Source organism: Amborella trichopoda, chromosome 10, assembly GCF_054954075.1.
Source record: "Amborella trichopoda isolate Santa Cruz 75 chromosome 10, AtrichopodaSantaCruz75HAP2 v2.0, whole genome shotgun sequence".
Classification (NCBI taxonomy): domain Eukaryota; kingdom Viridiplantae; phylum Streptophyta; class Magnoliopsida; order Amborellales; family Amborellaceae; genus Amborella; species Amborella trichopoda.
Window position 1 is genome coordinate 3,401,318 of NC_142345.1, and position 21,088 is coordinate 3,422,405.

A 21,088-nucleotide genomic window follows, 5' to 3' on the forward strand; every position below is an offset into this window, starting at 1 on the left:
GTTGTTTGTATATCAAAAATCTTTGTGATAGCTTAAAACTTTATTTTCATCTCTAATTATAAAATTTAAAACTTCAAAAATAGTGTAGATCGAGTAGATCTATAAATACTTTAATATTTTGAAAATTGACCGTCCATAAATCATATTACAAGACGGGTGCAATTGGCATACAGATGTAGAGGTAAGGTGCACCTTCAAATTTTATCATGGTATATAATTTTGATGTAAAATGTTCATAAGATTATCTCAAAATCTATTTTTATATCTAATTATAAAATTTAAAAAATGGTTAAAATAAAGTAGATCTATGAACATATGAAAATCTTGAAAATGGACGATGTAGATAATATGTTGTAAAATGCACTATTTATGAGACTTAAAATCTTTTTGTTTTTCATAGTCATACATCTTGATGTCGAGATGATCAATCAATTTTCAACATTAAAACTACCTTTTCCGATGGATTTTTGAGGGGCATTCGTAGTTCTACATTATAAGGTAGCATCATTTTATAAACTTTTTCCTTACAAGGTGCACTATTTCCAATAATTGAAATCCTTTTTTCTTCACATACATACATCTTAAAATATATCACAAGATGCACTATTTCCAATACTTGAAATTCATTTTTCTTTATGTGCATATACCTTGAGGTCGAGCTGATCGATTTGAGGATTTTTGGGCATCAAAACAACTTCTTATAATGAAGTTTTGAGGTGCGCCTCAATTTAATTGTTTAGGGCCTCACCCTTTCTATAAACTTGGATAAAGTTTCTATAAGGCCTAGCCTTTATGAAAACAAAATAAAGCCTTACATCAAATCCTTGCCCGAAAAGCACTTTCGACAACAGAATGGCCCTCAAATCAATTTCCAACACCAATAATAAAATTAGAATCTAAAAAACTGATATAGATCTTGTGGATCTTTGAATTCTTATTTTTAAGGCGAAATAGACAATCTAGATAATTTGTTACAATATACACTATTTTTGCTTGAAATCTTATTTTTTTCACAATCATAAGATTCAAGCTGAGATGATCAATGCAAAGGTTTTCTAATGCTTGAATTGCAATTTTTCGATTAATTATAAGATGAGACCTTACTTATTTTGATGGGGCTGTCATTTTCCTAATAAACTTTTTCCCTCTCTAAGGTCATGTTTGGTATGCATGAAAATACTTCTATTAAAGTATTTTCACATGAAAAAACTCCCTCATGTGATTAGACATATGAGTTTTTTCACAAGAATGGGTTATAGTGCATTTCTTTCACATTAATTGGCAACATGTTAGTGTGAAAAAAACTCCCATACTTAATCATATAAATGAATTTTTTCATGTGAAAATACTTTCACATAAATATTTTCATGTACACCAAATGTACCCTAAAATGTATGTATCTTTCTCTTTTGTAATCTCTCTTTTCAATTCCTATATTTCTTATAGATATATCTCTCTATACATCGTAGAAAAATAGTATATAAAAAGACCATAACTTTGAGCACAAGGATATCGCAATCAATTTTATCTTACAGGTTTCAAATTAGGTGTTTATAAAAAGCATCATTACTAGATTCAAAATTCAAACAAACAAAATCTCAATTTTAGTGGCATCCCCCAAACCAATTAATGTGGTATTTAATGACCGTAAGTAATCGTATCCGCTCAATAATAAATATAAGTGGTTGTCATAGTGTACAATCCCCAAATAGAATCGCACACAGCAAGACCATTTGTCTTTTAATACAAGGAAGTCATAATTATCATTTTAGTACAAAGAAGTCACAATTATTGATAACCATGAAATCTAATAGCTTGAGTGTATCACAAAGTTCGATAAAAAATCTTTTGAATATTGAATTTGGTCAATGGAATAGATGCAGCTACCGAATTTCACATCTAGTGGTCAATATTAATTGTGTCCACCTTATACAAAAGGTAAATAATCTCATTGTCTACTTTTCCCTATTATAAAGAGCAATAGAAAAATTCAATAACAACTATAGATTTAAGCAACCAGGGTGAGATTCAAATATGTGGATTTGTCTAAACATTTTGTTGCCTTCTATCTACACACCTTTTCAAAAAAATTATTTTACTGGTGTATACAACATGGCATTTTTTATGGACCATTATTTTACATTATTGGGTTTTGTATTTTAGTTTACTACAATCCCATATCGAGGAACTTTTTTTTTTTTTGTCTTCGAACAACAATCCTATACGTTAAAAATGGACTTGCAAATGTACTTTACATTTAATTATGAAATTTAAAACTACAAAAATATTACAAATTGAGCGGATAAAATCTTAAGAATGGACGACCTGGATAATATATTACAAGATGTTATAGTTTTAGACTTGATAATCTTTTAATTTTTTTCCACATCCGTACATCTCGAAGTTGAGATGATCAATTAGAGGGCTTTCAACATCGGACCAATATTTTTAAATTGATTTTTAGGCATTTTTTATGCTACAAGGTTGCAACCTTAGGTAAACTTTTTCCATTTAGTATTGTTGTTGCTGTGCATTATATGATCCGAAAAATGTGTCATATGTTTTGTGACAATTGAGTAAGGTCATTATTGTTTTTATGGAAAGTTGGGATAAAATTTGTCAACTATTACTATAATGATATTAAGTAAAGACATAATTTGTGTTCAATGGCTTTAGTATATCCATACAATAACAATAACAATAAAATTATAATCGTATATTCTGTTATTTTTACATATCGAATTTTTGTTTTCACTTTTTTTTTTAAAAAAAAAAACTCAAAATATTCACAATTTCCTAACTTACCTATTTTTTTTATGTTTCATATTGTGTCATCTTTAATTCTTTTCCAATATTAATTCTTTTTGAAATTTGAGCTTAACCAATAGAATATTTGTAGCCACCCAATTTTACAATTAGTAATCAAGAATAGTTGTGACATCTTTGTAACAAAAATAAATGATCTTATTATATATTTTTCCATATACTGCGTTTCCCAAGTCGTCCTCCGTCACTCTATCTCCTCTTGACTCTTCTTTTCTCTCTACAAATTTCCCTTTCCCCCCTATAATCTTCTCTTCTTTTTTTTCTCTCCACCAAAAAGACGTTAATGAGAAAAAAAAATGTAGAATTTATGAGTGGAGAGGAGAGAAGCAAACATCTCTCTCATTTGAAAAAAGTTATATTGTTTTGTGGACCAAATGAATTAGATGAGAAAGGTTGGACGCCACTTCTCTCTCTCTTCTCGTATAATTTCATTCAGAATCCCCCCCTCTCTCTCTCTCTATCTCTACCAGACAATCCCACTATTTTTCTCTCACTACATGGGTATCCCACTCTTCTTCTCTCTCTCCATGAGAATCCCCCTCTCTCTCCCTCTTTCCCGTGCGAATTTACGCAGAAGATTTCGGTTTTTTAAAAACCAAAATTTTTTCATTTTTGGTTTTCAAAAAGGTAAATTAAAAAAAAATTGATTTTTGAATAATTTATTTTGTTTTTTGTTTTTTGGTTTTTAAAACTCTCTCTCTTACCTTTTTCTAGTGAAGTCTTCTTCACCAACTTTCTCTCCAAATCCTCCTTCTTATGTAGATTCAAGCTCTTTTTTTTGTTGACCAATTAAAACCACTGCTTTCAATCTCATTTTATTTAGATTTATGAATGTAAATGGAGAAAGTTTAGTTTTGGTGAATGGATTTTTTTTGGGGAGGTTGGGGAGAAAGAGAGCCAAAAGTTTATCTTCAATATCCTTTTAGGAAACTTGAATTTCAATTTTGGGCCAAACTCTATTGGTTGTCAGCGTGCTATATTTATCTGAACTTATGAGTTTTTTGGACCATTGCAAGCTTTCACCATCTACATCTTTTCCGGCCGTTTTAACAGGTTTCCATTGATTTTACGATGTGGTTCAACCAAAATTTTCAACCCGCTTTATCTTAGGTTGAATCTTAATCGTTCGAGGGCGTTTTTTCTATTAGCCATTTCTATGGCATATTAGAGTTTGCAGGGTTTTGCCCCATTGTAAATTTTAAAAAAAAAAAAAAAAAAAACTCCGGTAGAAAAAGGGTACAGTGACAGAGAGCTTCAAAAACCAATAAAACACAAAACAAATTTTGTTTTTTAAAAATCGAAATTTTTTAATTTCGATTTTTGAAAACCCGAAATTTTTTTTAAAAAAAAAAAGGTTTTTCAAATACAAAAAATGGACAGCTTTGTCCTTAAAAAAAAAGTTATTAAGTTGAAAAGTTTTAGGTAGGTATTTTTATACTAACAAAAAATATAATGGATATTTATGTAATTTTCCTAAAAAAATTCCTCTCTCCAGATCTCTTCTTCTTTCTCTCTCTAAGCTTTTCACTCTGTCATCGTTTTACTCATTATTATAAAAGGTGATGTTCCCTTGGATTTTGCAGTTTGAAATTTGAAAGCATGGAATAGCATGTGGTCTCTATGCCCTAACCACCATGCTAAAAGCCTATAAAGGTTTCTAATAAACAAGTAATACACAAACTCTCTCATTCATTTTATAAGAAATAAAATAATGGATTGTATATAATTAGATTATTTAGTTATACTATAAAGAGGTCACAATTAATACATAATTTTTCTTTTGAACTTTAAACTCGGCCGATGGAATAAATACAGCAACACAATTTCACATCTAATGATAAAAATTAATTTTGACCGCATCGTACAAAAGATAAATGATCTCATTATATACATAAGGTAAATATATGGATTTGTCCACTAAATCTTTTAAGATCCAAGTGCGTTTTATTATTTTGCAATAAAGGTCTTTGAATTTGTTTGTTTTAAAATATTTTTTCCCTCTCCTAACATAGTAAAAACTTTATTTGTAGTGTTTCAAAATTCGCCGATTCAAATCAAACTTGAATTATAATTGAACCCCTATCGAGTCGAAGTCAATTGCAAATTTCAACACAACTTTGGACATTAGAGTCCGGTTAAATAAGGTACCCTTACATGCATTAGTCTCACTTAATAACTCTAAATCAGGTTTCATCGCATGTTCCGGAATAAAATACATTTTTAATTTTTGAAATTCCTTAATTCTTTATCAAGGATAGAATAAAAAAATTACTCTGAAACTTTCTATCCCTAAATTATTCTTGTTTAACAAAAATTTGCCATTTAAAATTCACTTACTCAAACATTAAGCTTTTGTTATGCGGTAAACTATACTTATGTATACGATAAATTTAAATGCTCAAAATATAATATTTCTATAAGTTCTTTATTTTTTTTTAAAAAAAAGGGTATGACACTTTTTAGTATATTTATTCAATTTTAAAAAGTGATTTATAGTATTTTTGGTTGCGCGTGTGCATGTATAGTATTAAAATATTCATGCGTATGATTTATATATAGGCAAATTTGCTCTCCCAAAATAAGCAAAAAGGAGTGCTGCAAACCCTTGACCTTCCATACACAAACAAAGGTGTCACACCATCCACCAACCCCCAACATTACTCATGTAATTGAGCATCACACCACTGAATACCTAGTTTTTTTTGTTTATGGATTCATGTCTTATTCTTATTATTATTATTATTATTATTATTGATGAGGTTTACGTAAGTTGCCCATTTTATACATATAAGAGGCACCTCTAAATTTTGCGAGAATATGTAATTCTGATGTCGAAAATCTTAAAATAGCTTGAAATCCATGTTCAATTCCAATTATGAAATTTAAAGTTTAAAAAATGGTTAAGATCGATCAGATCTATAAACACATGATAATTTTGGGAATAGATAGTCCAGATAACTTATTACAATATATACTATTTTTAGAAATTGAAAGTTTTTTTCTTCTTTATATCGAAACACCTCGATGTCAAAATGATCAAATTGGAAGGTTTTCCAACTTTGGATCACTCTTTTCGATTTTTGATGTGCACCTTACTTCTATAGTATAAAGTTGCAACCTTATGTAAATTTTCTCTATTATTATTGTTATTGTTATTATTATTATTATTATTATTATTATTATTATTATTGTTATTAAAAATCACAAATACCTTAATCCATTAGATGTAGAATGGATTGGCTGGGTTTGTGATTTTTAATCACAACTTGGGGTATCGATGGCCATTGTGAACAAAGGGAAGCGGCGTCAATGTCATTAGGGTGTGGTTTGTACATGGCCGAGTCCGTAAACAATCAAAGTATGGCGCATCTTTAAATAGTGCTGACGTATATATTTTTAGTATCAATTTTTTTTTTTGATGCTCCAAAAATTTATTTTTATTTTTAATTATAAAATTATAAAATTAAAAATTTAAAAAATTAAAAAATATTGTAGATCGAGTAGGCCCATGAACACTTAAAAATCCTGAAAATTAATGATCTAGATAATAAATAACAAAATACTCTATTTTCAAAACTTAAAATCTATTTTTTCTCGTGTCCACATATCCTGAGGTTGAGATGATTGAATTTAGGGTTTTTCAACATCTAAATAACCTCTTCTAATGAATTTTTTAGATGTGACTTAATTGGATTATTTAAGGCCTCACGCTTATATGAACTTTTTCCTTAATTGGATTATTTAGGGCCTCACGCTTATATGAACTTTTTCCTTATTGTCAAGTTCTTCTCCGTGCACCAATTTAGATACTTGACTTATAGTGTTTGATTTCTATTATCATTTTTGCTTATTTGATGAATTATAATTATAATTGTTATTTTAAAAATTTGTTAAATATATTAAAGAGATGAACTACTTAATTTTTAAATTATTTTTTATTTAATTAAAAAAATTCTATCCAAATATGTATGATCATGAGTTGGAACCGTTTAAAATGTCAAATGATAGATAAAACATATTCTAATAATTTTCCATTATTATTACTATTGTTCACTCACTACTCAATAGCATGCGCACAACTTGCTATTAGGAAGAAGGGTAACAGTACTTAATTAAGCCAAGGGATTGGAAAAGTGTGGAAACTTGGCCTTTGCATTTATTAAAATCAGGCCTACACCCTAAAAAAATAAGGAAAATTTTTTCGATCACATTTCTACAATATGCGGTCCAGAGGTACAGAGCACCCATCTTAAAGATGGATGCATGTATGTGGTCCATCTAAAAACAATTGTAACTGTCAGTACAAATATTTTTTTAATATAATTATTATTTCCAGTTTTCATTTTTTTTTCATATTCATGATCTCCATGTATTATATATTTTCTAAAAATTAGGATCAAATTATTTTAATATATATATATATATATATATATATATATATATATATATATATATATATATATATTTATTGTCAAGCCCACATTTCTACACTATGTAGGCAGCCTCATAGAGACCGTGCCCAAAAATTAATAAATGACTTTGAAAGTAATGGTGATTGATGGGTCGCCAATCTTAAACCCTAAATTGGACTAAACTAACAATCATTTTAAAAAGTAATAGATTTTTAAAGAACAATTGTTTCATGCGGCTGCATCTCATTTGTACAAAATGCGGTCTAGAGGTATAAGGCATCCATCTTAAAGATGGATACAAATAGGTGCTCCATCTAAAAACAATTGTAACTAACGGTCCAAATGTTTTATTAATATAATTATTATTTTTAATTTTAAAATTTTATTTATTTATTCATATGCATGATCTCCACGTTAAAGATTATATATTCTCTGAAAATTAAGATCAAATTATATTTAAAAAATATATTTATTCCAAGCCTGCATTTCTACACGTGCGGGCTTGGCCGCATGCTAATCGCATCTATTTTTAAAAGCCTGAAAACCCAAAGCTCTAAACTTGATAGCATTTTTTGTCATGAATTAAGAAAACCTAAACCCTGTATCCTAAACCCAGAAAGACAATCGACCAGAGACTATAAACTACGAAGTACATGCCTTATGCAATGCTTGTAGTCCAGTAAAGTTCCCCCCAAACTCTGTGAGTGCACCCGTATACATGTATTCCATACTCTTTATTACGTTCATTGCTTAATTTTTTCTCTCTGAGTTCTATTCGTATTTTACACACTCAGAGTTAAGAAATTGCCAAAAGATTATATGCTCCTGTGATAGCATGATAAACAGTTAATCATTAGATGAAGTTTATATTAGGCCTAAGTTTTATGAAAACAAAATAAAGCCTCACCTTAAATTCTTATCCAGAAAACACTTTCGGCAACAAAATTATACTCTAAAATCAATTTCGAACATAGGGAATAAAATTTGAAATTTAAAAAATGGTATAGATCTTACGGATCATTGAACACTTATTTTTAAGGTGAAATGGACGGTCTAGATAATTTGTTACAATGTACACTAGTTTAAAATCCTTTTTTTTTTTTTTTTTCACAGCCCTAACGTTCAATCCAAGATGAACGACATATAAGTTTTTCAATACTTGAATAGAGTTTTTTAATACTTGAATTGCAATTTTTTATGAGCTATGAGGTGAGACTTTACTTATTTTGATAGGACTGCAGCCCTATCAATCCATTTTCCTTAATCTTTGGATAAAGCCATTTATCTATCGAATAAGAGTTCTTTTAAGACCCCAAATTTTAGGACACAACATCTTCACCTAGCAACTCACCTGTAGAGAAATTTGATGTGCATCCTGTATGTGACTATAAAATAGCCTACTAAGGTTGAACAGGGACTCATACTAGTTGATTATAAAGTAGGATCCAAATTTTCAAATAAAAGAATACCCTTGAGTCAGTCTTTTGCTGGTGCGAGCAAGTCTATAGCATGCTCTCGAAAACTGATAAAAAATAACTTGGGGTTGAAACACATCGAGTGATTTTAAAATCATCGTCGTCAAATTTTTTTTCTAATTAATTGAGGTCAACTACACAAATTATAAATTATGATATACATCTCTGCTCTATTAAAAGAAATACCCTCAATAAGACCATAAGTCATTTTTTTTCTCATTACTTCCGATCTTTTTGCGCCTACCCCATGCCTTTTTTTAAACCATCTATTGGAACTAAGTTGCACCTCCTAATAGTTGGATCTATGCCACACATAGCTAGCCTATATAAATCTAATCTCTCTCATCTCATCGTCTATTTACACCACACTTAAATTTTTCCGAATGTATTCAATCTCCTTAATCTAAAATGGGTCCAAATTTTCAAAAAAAAAACAAAAAAACAAAAAAACAATCCTAAGTAAGTATTTTATTGGGGTAAGTGTACCGTGTGCCCTTCAGAGAGATGGCTAAAAATATAAGCTGCTATGATTGAACAAAGGCTCATCTTAGTGATTATAAAATGATCCCAAATTATTTTTAAAAAAGCTGAAGTCTGCTACCAGGGAATAATCTTCATAGTGTGCTCTGGACAGTTGGGTGTACCCACCAAATGAGAGAATATTTTTCTTGAGAGAGTGGAAGAGAGACCAGAATAGATTAGTAGTGCACGTCACATATCCCTTCAAGGAATATCAGGCCAATTTTTTAATGTAAGGGAAGAGATCACATACAACGCATTCACAATAGTGACAATATTCAGACAGCTATTAAAGTCAATGGTTAACCAGTGAATCTTTCAGCACACCTGATCTAGCAGGAGAAAACAATCGATACTAGATCTATAACAGTTTCATAATGTGAGGAAAAAGAGAGAAGAGAAAACAATCCTCTATAGATCTAAGTCAGTTTCATAATATGGAGAGAGAAAAATGATAGTGAAGAAAAACCATCCATAATAGATCTAGAACAGTTTCAGAATGGGGGAGAGAGAGAGAACTATAGAAATAACTCTCCTTGGAGAAACCATCCGTAATAGTTCTAGAACAGTTTCATAATGTAGGGAGATAGAGAGAACTATAGAAATAACTCTTTCTTTCTGGAGATTTCCTTCCCCCAATTTACAGGGCTTAAGAAAAAGATCATATGCATCAATTTAAAACACTTTTTAGTAGATCAGTGTTAGCAATGCTTTTAAACGCGGCTCGGTCCTTGGACTCAGCCTTGGCCCGAGCAGAGTAACTCCGCCGAGTGCGAGTGGGCTCAGACGAGGTGCTGTTTGTTTTGTTTCTCGTAATATGCTCAAGTCGCACCAGGGTACTCGGCTCGGCAAGGGGCAAAGTCCGAGTGGATTCCACGGGGTAGTGAAAACATGAGTGAAAAACTTGGGCCTGCAAATCTTAAAATTTTCAAGAATTTATCAACCTCTCGACGCAATGATGAAAGGAACCAAGGAAAATATCATTCATAACAGATCCACAAGAACAAAGAGAGAGACTACTTCTCAACAACTATTGATCTACTTGCAATAATATTAAAGGAAGAAACCCCTAAAACGATTTCCATAACACTTGCAGTTTTACATGATAAAAGAAATTTGATATAACAGCAAAGGAAGAAACCATCCATACTAGAGAGAGAACATCAAATAAAATCCACAACTTCTTCAGAATTACTCAGAGAAAGAGAGACAAAGATCCATCTAAGGTTACAACTTTTACGGAGAGCCAATTCCATAACTTAGTGCTTCTTCAAGAACCCTTCAGCCATCTTCATATAATCTCCATATCCACCCTCCTTAGCATCCCCTGAGTGTGAATTTTGCGAAGGTTCGTTGAAGAACCCTTGAGCCATCTTGATATAATCTCCATATCCACCCTCCTTGGCACCCCCCGAGTGCGAACTATGCGAAGGTTCATTGCTCGAATGATCAGAGCCATGAGAACCAGTCACCGAGTGGCCACCGGGTTTAGTGCCTGAACCGCCATGAGTCTCTTCATAGTTGTGAAGATAAGTCTCTGCCTTCCCCAAATATTTTCCAATGCTCTTCTGTTCGAGCTTTCCGTAATGGCTGGCCGCTTCAACAAGATCAGCCGCTGCGCCGGCTACCTTTCCTTTGTTTAAATTCTCAGTTTTATGGCTCATGGCTGATTTTGCAGCATCTGCAACAACTTTCGCGCTTGAAAAGAGCTCACTTCCTGAGGCCACATGGTGATTGTGCCCCTTCTTTCCCTCTCTAAGTTCATGATCCATGGCAAATAGTTCAGGGTCTAGTGAGAGAACCTCTCAGTTCAGATGAGATATAAAGGGAGAATTGTAATTTAGCAAAGATCGGTCCTGTGACTTGGGTTTCTCCAAAGTTTCAGTTTCTAGAGAGAAGAAGATGGGCTTGGAGTGAAATCCAGAGATAGAAACTCCTAATATATGATATGGAGAGAGAATTGTGATCTAGAGAAGATGGGGTCTCTGAATTGGGTCACTCCAAAGTTTCTATCTATTGAGAGAAGATAATGGAACTGGGGAGAGATCTGAATTGGGTCAAATGGGTTCTCTCCCTCTACAAAGGTTACTTATGGATAGCTTTGTGGAGGCCTGCATATAGAAGCAAGTGGGTGCAGTTGACTCTGCACAGAGGGTCTTGTTTCAGTGTTTATAACGCGTTAAGGCAGAGTACTGGAGGAGCAATCGTGAGTTCTTTTTATGTGGCTGGAGGAACTCAACGCGTGGGATCTTTGGATCACAATAAATCCTTCCATCTTTTCCATTTCTCACTTTTTTGGGTAGATAAGTGCGGAATATTAAATGCCCTATCCATCTTTGAGAAATATTCATTGGTTTAGTGGTCCTCCACCATGACCTCAAACCCATTCCAAATGAATTTGTTCCTCTCTGGTTTTTGGATAAGAAAGCCTTGGTTTGTTTTTATAGTGAAATTTATGTCGACCTTGTTAATTCTCCTGTCATTTTGGTCTGGTGGTCCTCACTCACGTTTTCTTTTATTTTTTTTATGGTAATATGTTTTAAGCATCGTATTGTATATTATATATATTTTTTAATTTTATGATTTTTATGGTTTGATGCTAAAAGCATCCAAAGGTTCGATGTTCAAAACATCGGACCGCCTTGAACCCTCAAAAAATAAGATTTAAGGACAGTCCGATGTTTCCAACAAAACATACCACTTTAATAGGTGAAATCATAATTGGAGCACATTGAGGGAGCTATGTTACCAAATCTTATTACATCTTAATTGGTAACACATGTTGGAGTACTTATGCATGTACATCAACACGACATATCCATGCTATTGAAAAGGGTGGTCCAATGTCTGGGATCATGAGTAGACCTTATTTTTTTAGGCGGTCCGATGTTTCGGACATAGACCGACTAAAGTGTAAGCCGGTTTGATTTTTGAAAAATCGGACCACCTTACAAAATTAACTTTTGATGTTTTTAACATTGAACTGACCCATAAATATCATAAAATCAAACAAATAAATTTAATATGTGATCCGATATTTAAAATATCAGACTTGAAGCGAAAAAAAATGAAAAATCAGGGGGTTCAGTGCCGCAACATAAATATGTCATATTTTTTTACCATCACACAATAACGGTCAAACAAAATGGAACGGACAACATATCCCCTTTTTTTTCCTTTACTTAACAAGCCTTGATTTTTTCTATAGATAAGAAACCTTGAGCCTTGATTTTTTCTATAGATAAGAAACCTTGAGCCTTGATTTTTTCTATAGATAAGAAACCTTGAGCCTTGATTTTTTCTATAGATAAGAAACCTTGAGCCTTGATTTTTTCTATAGATAAGAAACCTTGAGCCTTGATTTTTTCTATAGATAAGAAACCTTGAATATTTTTTTAAAAAAACTTAACAGGCCTTGATTTTTTCAGGGTATGGTTTGGTGCTTACACCTCAACAAACCCTCTCTCTCTCTCTCTCTCTTTGGTTTGGATACTCGACATGGCCGAGCCGTCTCAAGTAGAGTCTGGCCAAGCAAAAAATGTTAAAAAATTAAAAAATACGAAACAAACCCAAAGTAGAGGAAAAATATGTTCGAGATAAACTTAAACAAAATACATCTACAGGAGATGGAAAAATAAACTGGATTTTGAAAAGATCAAGTTGTGATGGGGAGTACTTTAAAAATAATCCAAAATGAGGAAAAATATAAAAATAAGTATTCAGGGCCAAAACGCTTTCCAACTTTTGTTAAAAAGACAGAAAACATAAAAAAAACACATTACAAATAAATGTTTTATTTCGGATTTTTATATTTTTTCATTTTTTTTTTTTTTTTTAAGATCCTCGAGTTGGATCACCCAACTCGGGATACTCAGACTCGCTAGGGTGGCAAGTCGAAGTTACTCAAGCAAGTCCGAGCTGGGTCAGCCGGAGTTTCTCCACACTGATGCGAATGTAAATCAGTAAAATCACCTAAACAAGCATTATGCAACACTCAGGCCCAGATCTCCTTCTGTCAATCATTTCCTGGCCAATTCATAGGACCTTTCTCTTGGTTGTGAAGCTGGGGATACTTGACCACAAAATCTCTCACCCCATGCCCCTTCACCAGCAATCTCTACAAGAACAATCTCCTCCTCTAAAGTGGTGAAACCAGTTTCTATCTCTAACTGTTATATCTCTCCTATAAACCTTTGAAACAAGCTTAAAATAAGTGTGACAATCCTTGCACACTCTCAAATTCTTCACAATTCTTATGACTTCCCCTTCTTGAATCTTTAGAAGCCCAAAAGCCAGAGCAAGCTTCTCACTGTCATACATTAGAGAAGTTTCTCTCTTCTTCCTCCACATCATAAGAAACCATCTCTGTGTCTACTACATAACCAGCAAGCCTCAACTCTCTCTCTACATCACTCGACATCCTAAAAATCTCTTTTGAAACCGCCCTCCCAACTATGAATTCATAGACCACATTCTCTATTTCTATTGAGCTACACCCGGGTTGCTTTCGAATACCTCTAAGTTTCATAGTTTCTCCCACTAGAGCAACATCATTCCACCTATGAGCACGGGCGTAGAGGTTAGAGAGAAGGACATAATTCTCACCGTTTCCGGGCTCTAATCGGAGGACGTTCTGGACTGAGAGCTCTGAGAGATCGGTTCTTCCATGAATCCTACATGCTCCATGCAGTGATCTCCAAACTATGGCATCTGGTTCAACGGGCATGGACTCAATCAAAGCCATGGTCTCTTCTAATAAACCAGCTCGGCCTAGAAGATCAACCATGCATCCATAGTGTTGAATACATGGGGTCATGCTGAATTCACCTCTCATCATGGCCAAGTACTGGTAACCTTCATAAACCAGGCCCTCAGGGCTGCAAGCACATAACACACCAAGAAATGTCACCCCATCAGGCCTGATATGGCCATCACCCACCATCTCTCTAAAGAGTTTCAGAGCTTTTTCACCATAGCCATTCATGGCCACGTCTGATATGATGGCATTCCATGTGTACACATTCCTATGCCTCGTGCCATCAAACACCACCATGGCCTCATCTATGCTCCTGCATTTTGCATACATGTCAATTAGTGAAGTACCCGCAAAGACATTTACAGTTAAATTCCTGGATTTTGTGTTTTCATGAACCCATTTCCCCTGGTTCAAAGCACCCAAGTGAGCACAAGCAGAGAGAACACCAGTCACCGTGGTCTCAGTCGGCTTGAACCCAGAAATTCGCATCTCCGAAAACAAGTTCAGAGCATTCGACAACTCGCGATTATGGGTATAACCGGTGATCATGGCGTTATAAGAAACGGAGTTCTTTTGGGTCATTTCATCAAATATTTTGCAGGCCGAAGCCATGGATTTACAGGGAGAATACATGTGAAGGAGGGCAGTGTCTGTGTACACATTGGAATTGAAACCCAGGTGTATGATATGGGTATGGATGGATTGGCCAATATAGAGAGAGAAGGTTTGGGCACATGAGGAGCTGAAATGGTTTGGTGGTAGGCTAAGATGGCCTCATGGGGTTGGTGGTTGTGGGTGTGGGTTCTGATGAGGGAGTTGAAGGCAGGTGTGTCTTGGGGAAGAGAGAGAGGAGGGAAGAATTTGGGCATGAGAGGGAGTGGGGGAAGATGAGGGAGGTGGTAGTTTGGGAGAGAGAGGTGTAGAGAAGGGAGATTGGGTGGGTAGTAACATGGAGAGAAGGTTAGAGGGGGATAGTGGAGGTCTATCCAGTTTGGTTGGGGTTGGTAGTTTATCGTAACATTTTAAGATTCGAGAGAGACAAGGTTGGTTGTTTAAGGTAAATTGTAATTTACGTAAATATGAAAACAATATGGTGTCACAATATGATATCTTGGATTTTATTTTTATTATAGATAAATAATTTATTTTTTATTAAAATATTTAAAAATAAATAAATAAATAATATATAAATGTATTATTTATTTTTAATACAATGAAGTTACAATCACTCTTGCTTATCCGATTTTAAATTATACAATTGTGAGTATGTTAATGACTAGACTTAAAGTCCCAAATAATTTTTTTTGAATTTTGTAACATATCTTAAATCATCCAATTTGACATTCAACCAATTAGTAGTAATTGTGACATCTTTGTAACAAAAATAAATGATCTCCTGATATACAATCCAAAACAAAAAAAAAAAACAAAAAGGATAAAAGTCTAGAAGAGGCTTCAACTTTGTGCTATAGAAGCAAGGAAACCCACCCCACTAAGCCTAGTGTAGGTAAAGGACCCCTTCCTCACTAAATTACCGATAAACAAAAAACATGGGGAAAAAAGTCTACAAGAGGTTACAACTTTGTGCTATAAAAGCAAGGAAACCCACCCACTAAGGTTGTGCTGATGCAAAATTCTTCAATTGATAACACTTTGATAACACAGGACATGACAAAGGATCTTTAAGTTTTAAAAGTAGTTTATTTTGTAAATTATCTAGATTATTTGTTTATAATTTTTTTTCCAACTCAATTTATATATATTTTTAAGCTTTAAGTTTCAGAATTAGGTATGAGAATAAATTTTGAGTTATAGTGAAATTTTTCATCCCAAAATTACAACTTCAATAGATTTTTGAGGTATATCTTGCTTTAATTATTTAGAATGGCATGAAAAATGTTTTGGAGAAAAGGCAGGCGTTGTGTATCAGATATAGGCATGTTAACATGTTACTTGAGCTTCCGAGGGACTATAGTGTATAGCAGGTCCATTGGGCAAAAGACAGGCGGTGTCTATGATTCATAGTCTGTTGCCTTGTGATTTGTTTCGAAAGAAAAAACCAAAAGTAGATTTTGAGCTCTTGAAACCCCATTATCCTAAAACCCTAAATTTGTTTCTCCACAACCCAAATTCGATGGTCAATATTGGAGCAACTTTTTAGCTACAAAGTGGTGTACTTTATTTCTCTACTTTTTTTTATTTCTTCAGATTTTCCTAGTGATGATTAAATATTATTTGAGAGGTCTAGGTTCTAATAAGTTCCTTGCTGTTTTGGTCATGGAACCAATGTACAGTTTAGTCCCATTGGCTAATACCAATTCCTTTTAAATATGGTATGTGGGAAATATTAACTACAGAATATGGGAATTGAGCTTAGGCCGTAGCATTGCAAATCATCAAGCACTAACCAATTAAGCCAAGTTTTTTTTTCTAACATCTTTTTGCAGTAAAAAATTTATACTTTTAATAATTTAAATTCATATTTGTTATAAGTACCTGGTTTCTATGCGGCCACACCTGCATATGTAGAAATGTGGGCCTATTAATAAATGTACTTTTGGAGATGGATTTTTGGACTTCATTTTTAAGGACATGTAATCTCTAACATGAAGATCCTGAATATGAAAAAATAAGTAAATTTTAAAAACTAAAAATAATAATTCTAGTAAGAAAACACTTGGACCATTAGTTTCCTTAGTTTTTAAATGGAACACCTATTTGCATCCATCTTTGAGATAAATGCTTTACACTTTTTGGACCGCATATGTAGTCATGCGGTCCAGCCCGCATGAAACAATTTTCCTTGTCATAATCACATTATGAAATGTAAACCACAACTGAGTTCACTTAATGCTATGATGAGTAATCCTTTTCAATAATTTCCATCGTCTTTTGTTATGGTCAACTAGAAAAACAACAAGCATTTGGTTATAATTGCTCAAAAAAAAAAGAAAAGAAAAGAAAAAGAAGAAAGCTTTTAGTTTTCAAAACTCAAACGTGTTTTGGAGTTGTATTATTAAATAAAATTAACATAATTAAATAAAACCAATGAAATCAAACATTAAAGAGTTATTAACGAGGAGTATAGTTATGAATGCAACGTTTGGACTGGAAAGATAAAAAGGGTTAGGCTCGTTCAAAGGGGGGAAAAAGAAACAAAATAATTTTTTTTTTTTTTTTTGTAAGTAATAGTAGTATCATATTTTTGTATTTTTTATGTGAGCATTAACTTTATGACGGATCTACATACGTCTAGTTGTGTTACCCACTACCCTCATCACCTATGCCTAGATACTATTTTCAGTTTCATAATTTCCCTTTAATACATGACTAGTTAACAACCATGTTATGTATGTGCTTGACATGTTCTTTGTTTTTTTGTGCTTTATATTTTTTGTTGCTTCACCCGAGTTAGTTTGAAACTTATCATTTAACCAGCAATTATAAATGAAAATTATAAAGTTTATCTATTTTCAATTGGAAAAAAAACATAAATTTGATATGTAACCCCCTTATTTTAAATTGACATAATTGAGAATTTGCAAAATGAAAATTTTTAAATATTTTTATTTGAGATTTTCAAAAAAAAGAAAGAAGGTATTATACTATTGTTTTTTTTTCCACACAAATGAGGGTTTATGCCAGTGAATTCATCAAATAGGGTCGGGAGTCACCGATACAGACCGAGAATCCATGAAGACATACCTGATTCCTAGTCTAAATTGAGAATCACATTTGTTTCCCACATACTCACTATGTTTATTCTTCGAAGTGGGTGAGTTTGTCAAGGAGCTAGACAATCCGAATCACCCAAATCACCATGTTTCCATCCTCTCTCTTTTTTTAAATTATTTTTCATATTTTCAATTTTTCAAAATTAAAAATATAATTTAACTTTTTTAGAACAATTTTCACACCAAAGAATTCATCCAGTTTACCCATCCGGTCCAAATATTCAGAAGGCTAGTCTCTCAGCCAATTCGGTGTACAGCACCAATTTTTTTTTTTTTTTTAGAACAATTTTCGCACCAAAGAATTCATCCAGTTTACCCATCCGGTCCAAATATTCAGAAGGCTAGTCTCTCAGCCAATTCGGTGTACAGCACCAATTTTTTTTTTTTTTTTAGATAAGTCATTTATGATGACAAACCCCTACCTATTTTTGAAATAGTCAATTTTTTAACTGAAACTCAAGCTGTACTACCATCACGACCTAGCCGCATTCCCCATACAGCACCGCTTGCAATTTTTTCCAATTCCCACTAACTTGTCATGAATTTAATTGGAAGTTTGTTTCTTTTCATGGCCATCCATAGCATTGACGCCATTGCCATGTAAGACCATTGGCCACAATTTAATTTTTATGCATTTATTAGTGAATACAAGACCCTCACTCTAAGGAAGAGCGTGGCAACGGAGAACACCGGAGATTTACTCCTTCTAGCAAAGGACCTATGAAGGATATCTTTTTTTCGTCTTTTTTTTTTATCTCAAATTTTGAGCTCCATATTTTCAACAGAAAAAAAGAGACAAAAAGATATAATATCATTATATACATTTTATTTTCTTATTTATTGTTTTTTTAATATGTTAAAATAAGATATTATAATGTAGTAATATTATGCTCGGTTTCTATGCAGCCAAGCTTGCATATGTAGAAATACGGGCTTCGTTAATAAATTTATTTTTGAGATGGATTTTAAGATTTAATTTTTAAAGACATGTAATCTCTAACATGGAGATCATGAATATGAAATAAATAAAGTTTAAAATTTATAAATAATAATTCTAGTACGAAAACATTTAGACCATCAATTTCCTTTGTTTTTTAGATGGAACACCTACTTGCATCAATCTTAAAGATGGATGCTTTACACTTTCTGGACCACATATGTAGAAATGTGGTCCAGCCCGCATGAAACAATTTTCTATAATAAAAACATTTAATGTCATTATATTATTATGGGGTGTGGTTTACATAAGGCTGAGGCCTTAAACAATCAAATGAAGGTGCACTTTTAAATGTTGTCGAATGATGTTGTTTCAATATTGAAAATCCTTGTGATGACTTGAGAATCTATTTTCATGTCTAATTATAAAATTTAAAACTTCAAAAATAGTATAAGATCAAGCAGATCTATAAACACTTGGAAATCTTGAAAATTGATGGTCCATAAAGTATAATACAAGATTCTCTATTTTCAAAACTTTGAAATCCATTTTTTTCATGTCAATACATCTTGAAGTCGAGATGATTGATTTGAGGCTTTTTGGGCACCGAAACAACCTCTTTTAGCGAATTTTTGAGGTACGTCTATATTTGATTGTTTAGGGCCCCACCCTTACATAAATGGTTTCCAATTATTATTATTTTTATAATATTATATTATTATCTTGGTGTATGAACATATTTTTATACCAATATTGTAATATTACAATTTTTTTGTTAACAAATCATGATATTAAATATTATGATATTATATTTTTTTAAAATTATTATAATTATGATATTATAATATAATTTCAATATTTGTATATAATATTATTACCATTATTTTTTTGAATTTTTTATTACTAAAATGGTAAGAAATTAATATTTACTTAAATAAATACACATACCCCCTAAAATTGGACTTTCTAAAAACCTCCTCCCAACCACTTTTTGTATTGCAACTTTTACCGCAAAACAAACTTTTATAGTAAATACCCCCCAAAATAAAAAGTTATAGTTCTTTAAATGAAAATGTCATTGTCCTTACATTTGGCATCACATCCCCGTAAGCGCTTAATGACCAAAGATGGTTTGACACATATTCTTTTTGGACCAGTACCCATGTCAATAAGCTCCCTGTCAGACTGCGACAAACAAGTACCAAACCGATGGCACATATTGCTAAACCACAATTTCACTTGCCGAACCGAGATCGATATACTTGCTACAGGATCACCATACAACATTGGCGGATTGACATCACCTTCTACCTGATGGACAACACACAATGCCGGGTCGAGTGCACCTCCTGTCGGACTGAGTGGATACTATGCCTGATCGAGTGCATAATATGTCAGACTGGGGCGTGGATATAACTAAAGGGAGGGCATTTTGGTAGTTATGTGACATTCTTTTTGGATTCGGGGGTATTTGTTAAAAATTTTTGTTTTGGGGTAACAATTGTGAAAAAAATTTTGGTTGGAAGGAGGTTGTCTAGAAAGTCCAATTTTGGGGAGTATATATAATTTTCTCAATATTTTATTATAAATAATAATATTCTGAGTGGAACATATTTTGTCATTCATATATTACTCATATTTTAGTATTTGTATTTAAGAATAGTATAGTAATAGCTAGACAACATAGATATAGTCGTATAAATACATATGACAATATTTTTAAATAGTAAAATATAAAATTAAAATAAATTTATGTACATATCTCCCCAGAATATTGTGATAAAAAATAAGAAAAATTTGCTTCAATTTTCAAATTTTGGTTCATAACTCATTTTTTTACTTTTAAAAAAAAAAAAACCCAAATTGCCCCTTCTTGTATCTTCGAGATCCGAAATTCCTATGGTAATTTCATGAAAATTCATATTTTGAAAATTGGAAAGTTCTTCTAGTTCCACATCCCACTGTTGGTGTACCGTGGGAATAAAAAGAATTTGAGGTTCTTAAATCCTAAAAATTTAAATTTGGAGAATCCAAATGCAAAAGCTTTGGGTTTTAAAAATATGAAACTTTCAAATTTTGGATTTATAAATATATTATATTCTAAATAGCAAATCTTCAAAATCCAAAATTTTATCCAAAATTTACAAACTTCCAACTTACTAAATATGAAAGAATACATTTGAAAGAACTTAGAGGTGGCTCCAATAAGAGACATGATGAGGAAAGTAGATTTAGGTGGGCTGCCCATATACAGCGGGGACCCAATATAGGGCCGGTTAGTAAATGCGATTTTTTTTTTTTTGGGTTAATCAATGGGGATATTAGTCCACTACCCGTTTTATTAAAAATAGCAAAAATATGTTACATGAACAATTCTTATACAACCCTTGGCAAGGGAATACTAGCAACATCAGATAAAATGAAAGGCG

General features: G+C 32.5%; 1 protein-coding gene and 1 pseudogene across 2 annotated transcripts; both read right to left on the bottom strand.

Annotated features, from left to right (window-relative positions):
* Nucleotides 1-10,191: 10,191 nt before the first annotated feature.
* On the bottom strand, nt 10,192-11,370 carry NRP1 (nodulin-related protein 1). The gene has a single exon (XM_011626747.3). It carries the CDS (start codon nt 11,002-11,004, stop codon nt 10,492-10,494), a length of 513 nt encoding a protein of 170 aa, XP_011625049.1. The 5' UTR covers nt 11,005-11,370; the 3' UTR covers nt 10,192-10,491.
* A 1,640-nt stretch (nt 11,371-13,010) lies between these two features.
* Nucleotides 13,011-15,069, bottom strand: LOC105420992 (pentatricopeptide repeat-containing protein At1g08070, chloroplastic pseudogene; annotated as a pseudogene). Its single transcript, XR_016043128.1, has one exon. The product of XR_016043128.1 is annotated as a pentatricopeptide repeat-containing protein At1g08070, chloroplastic pseudogene (transcript).
* Nucleotides 15,070-21,088: the final 6,019 nt, after the last annotated feature.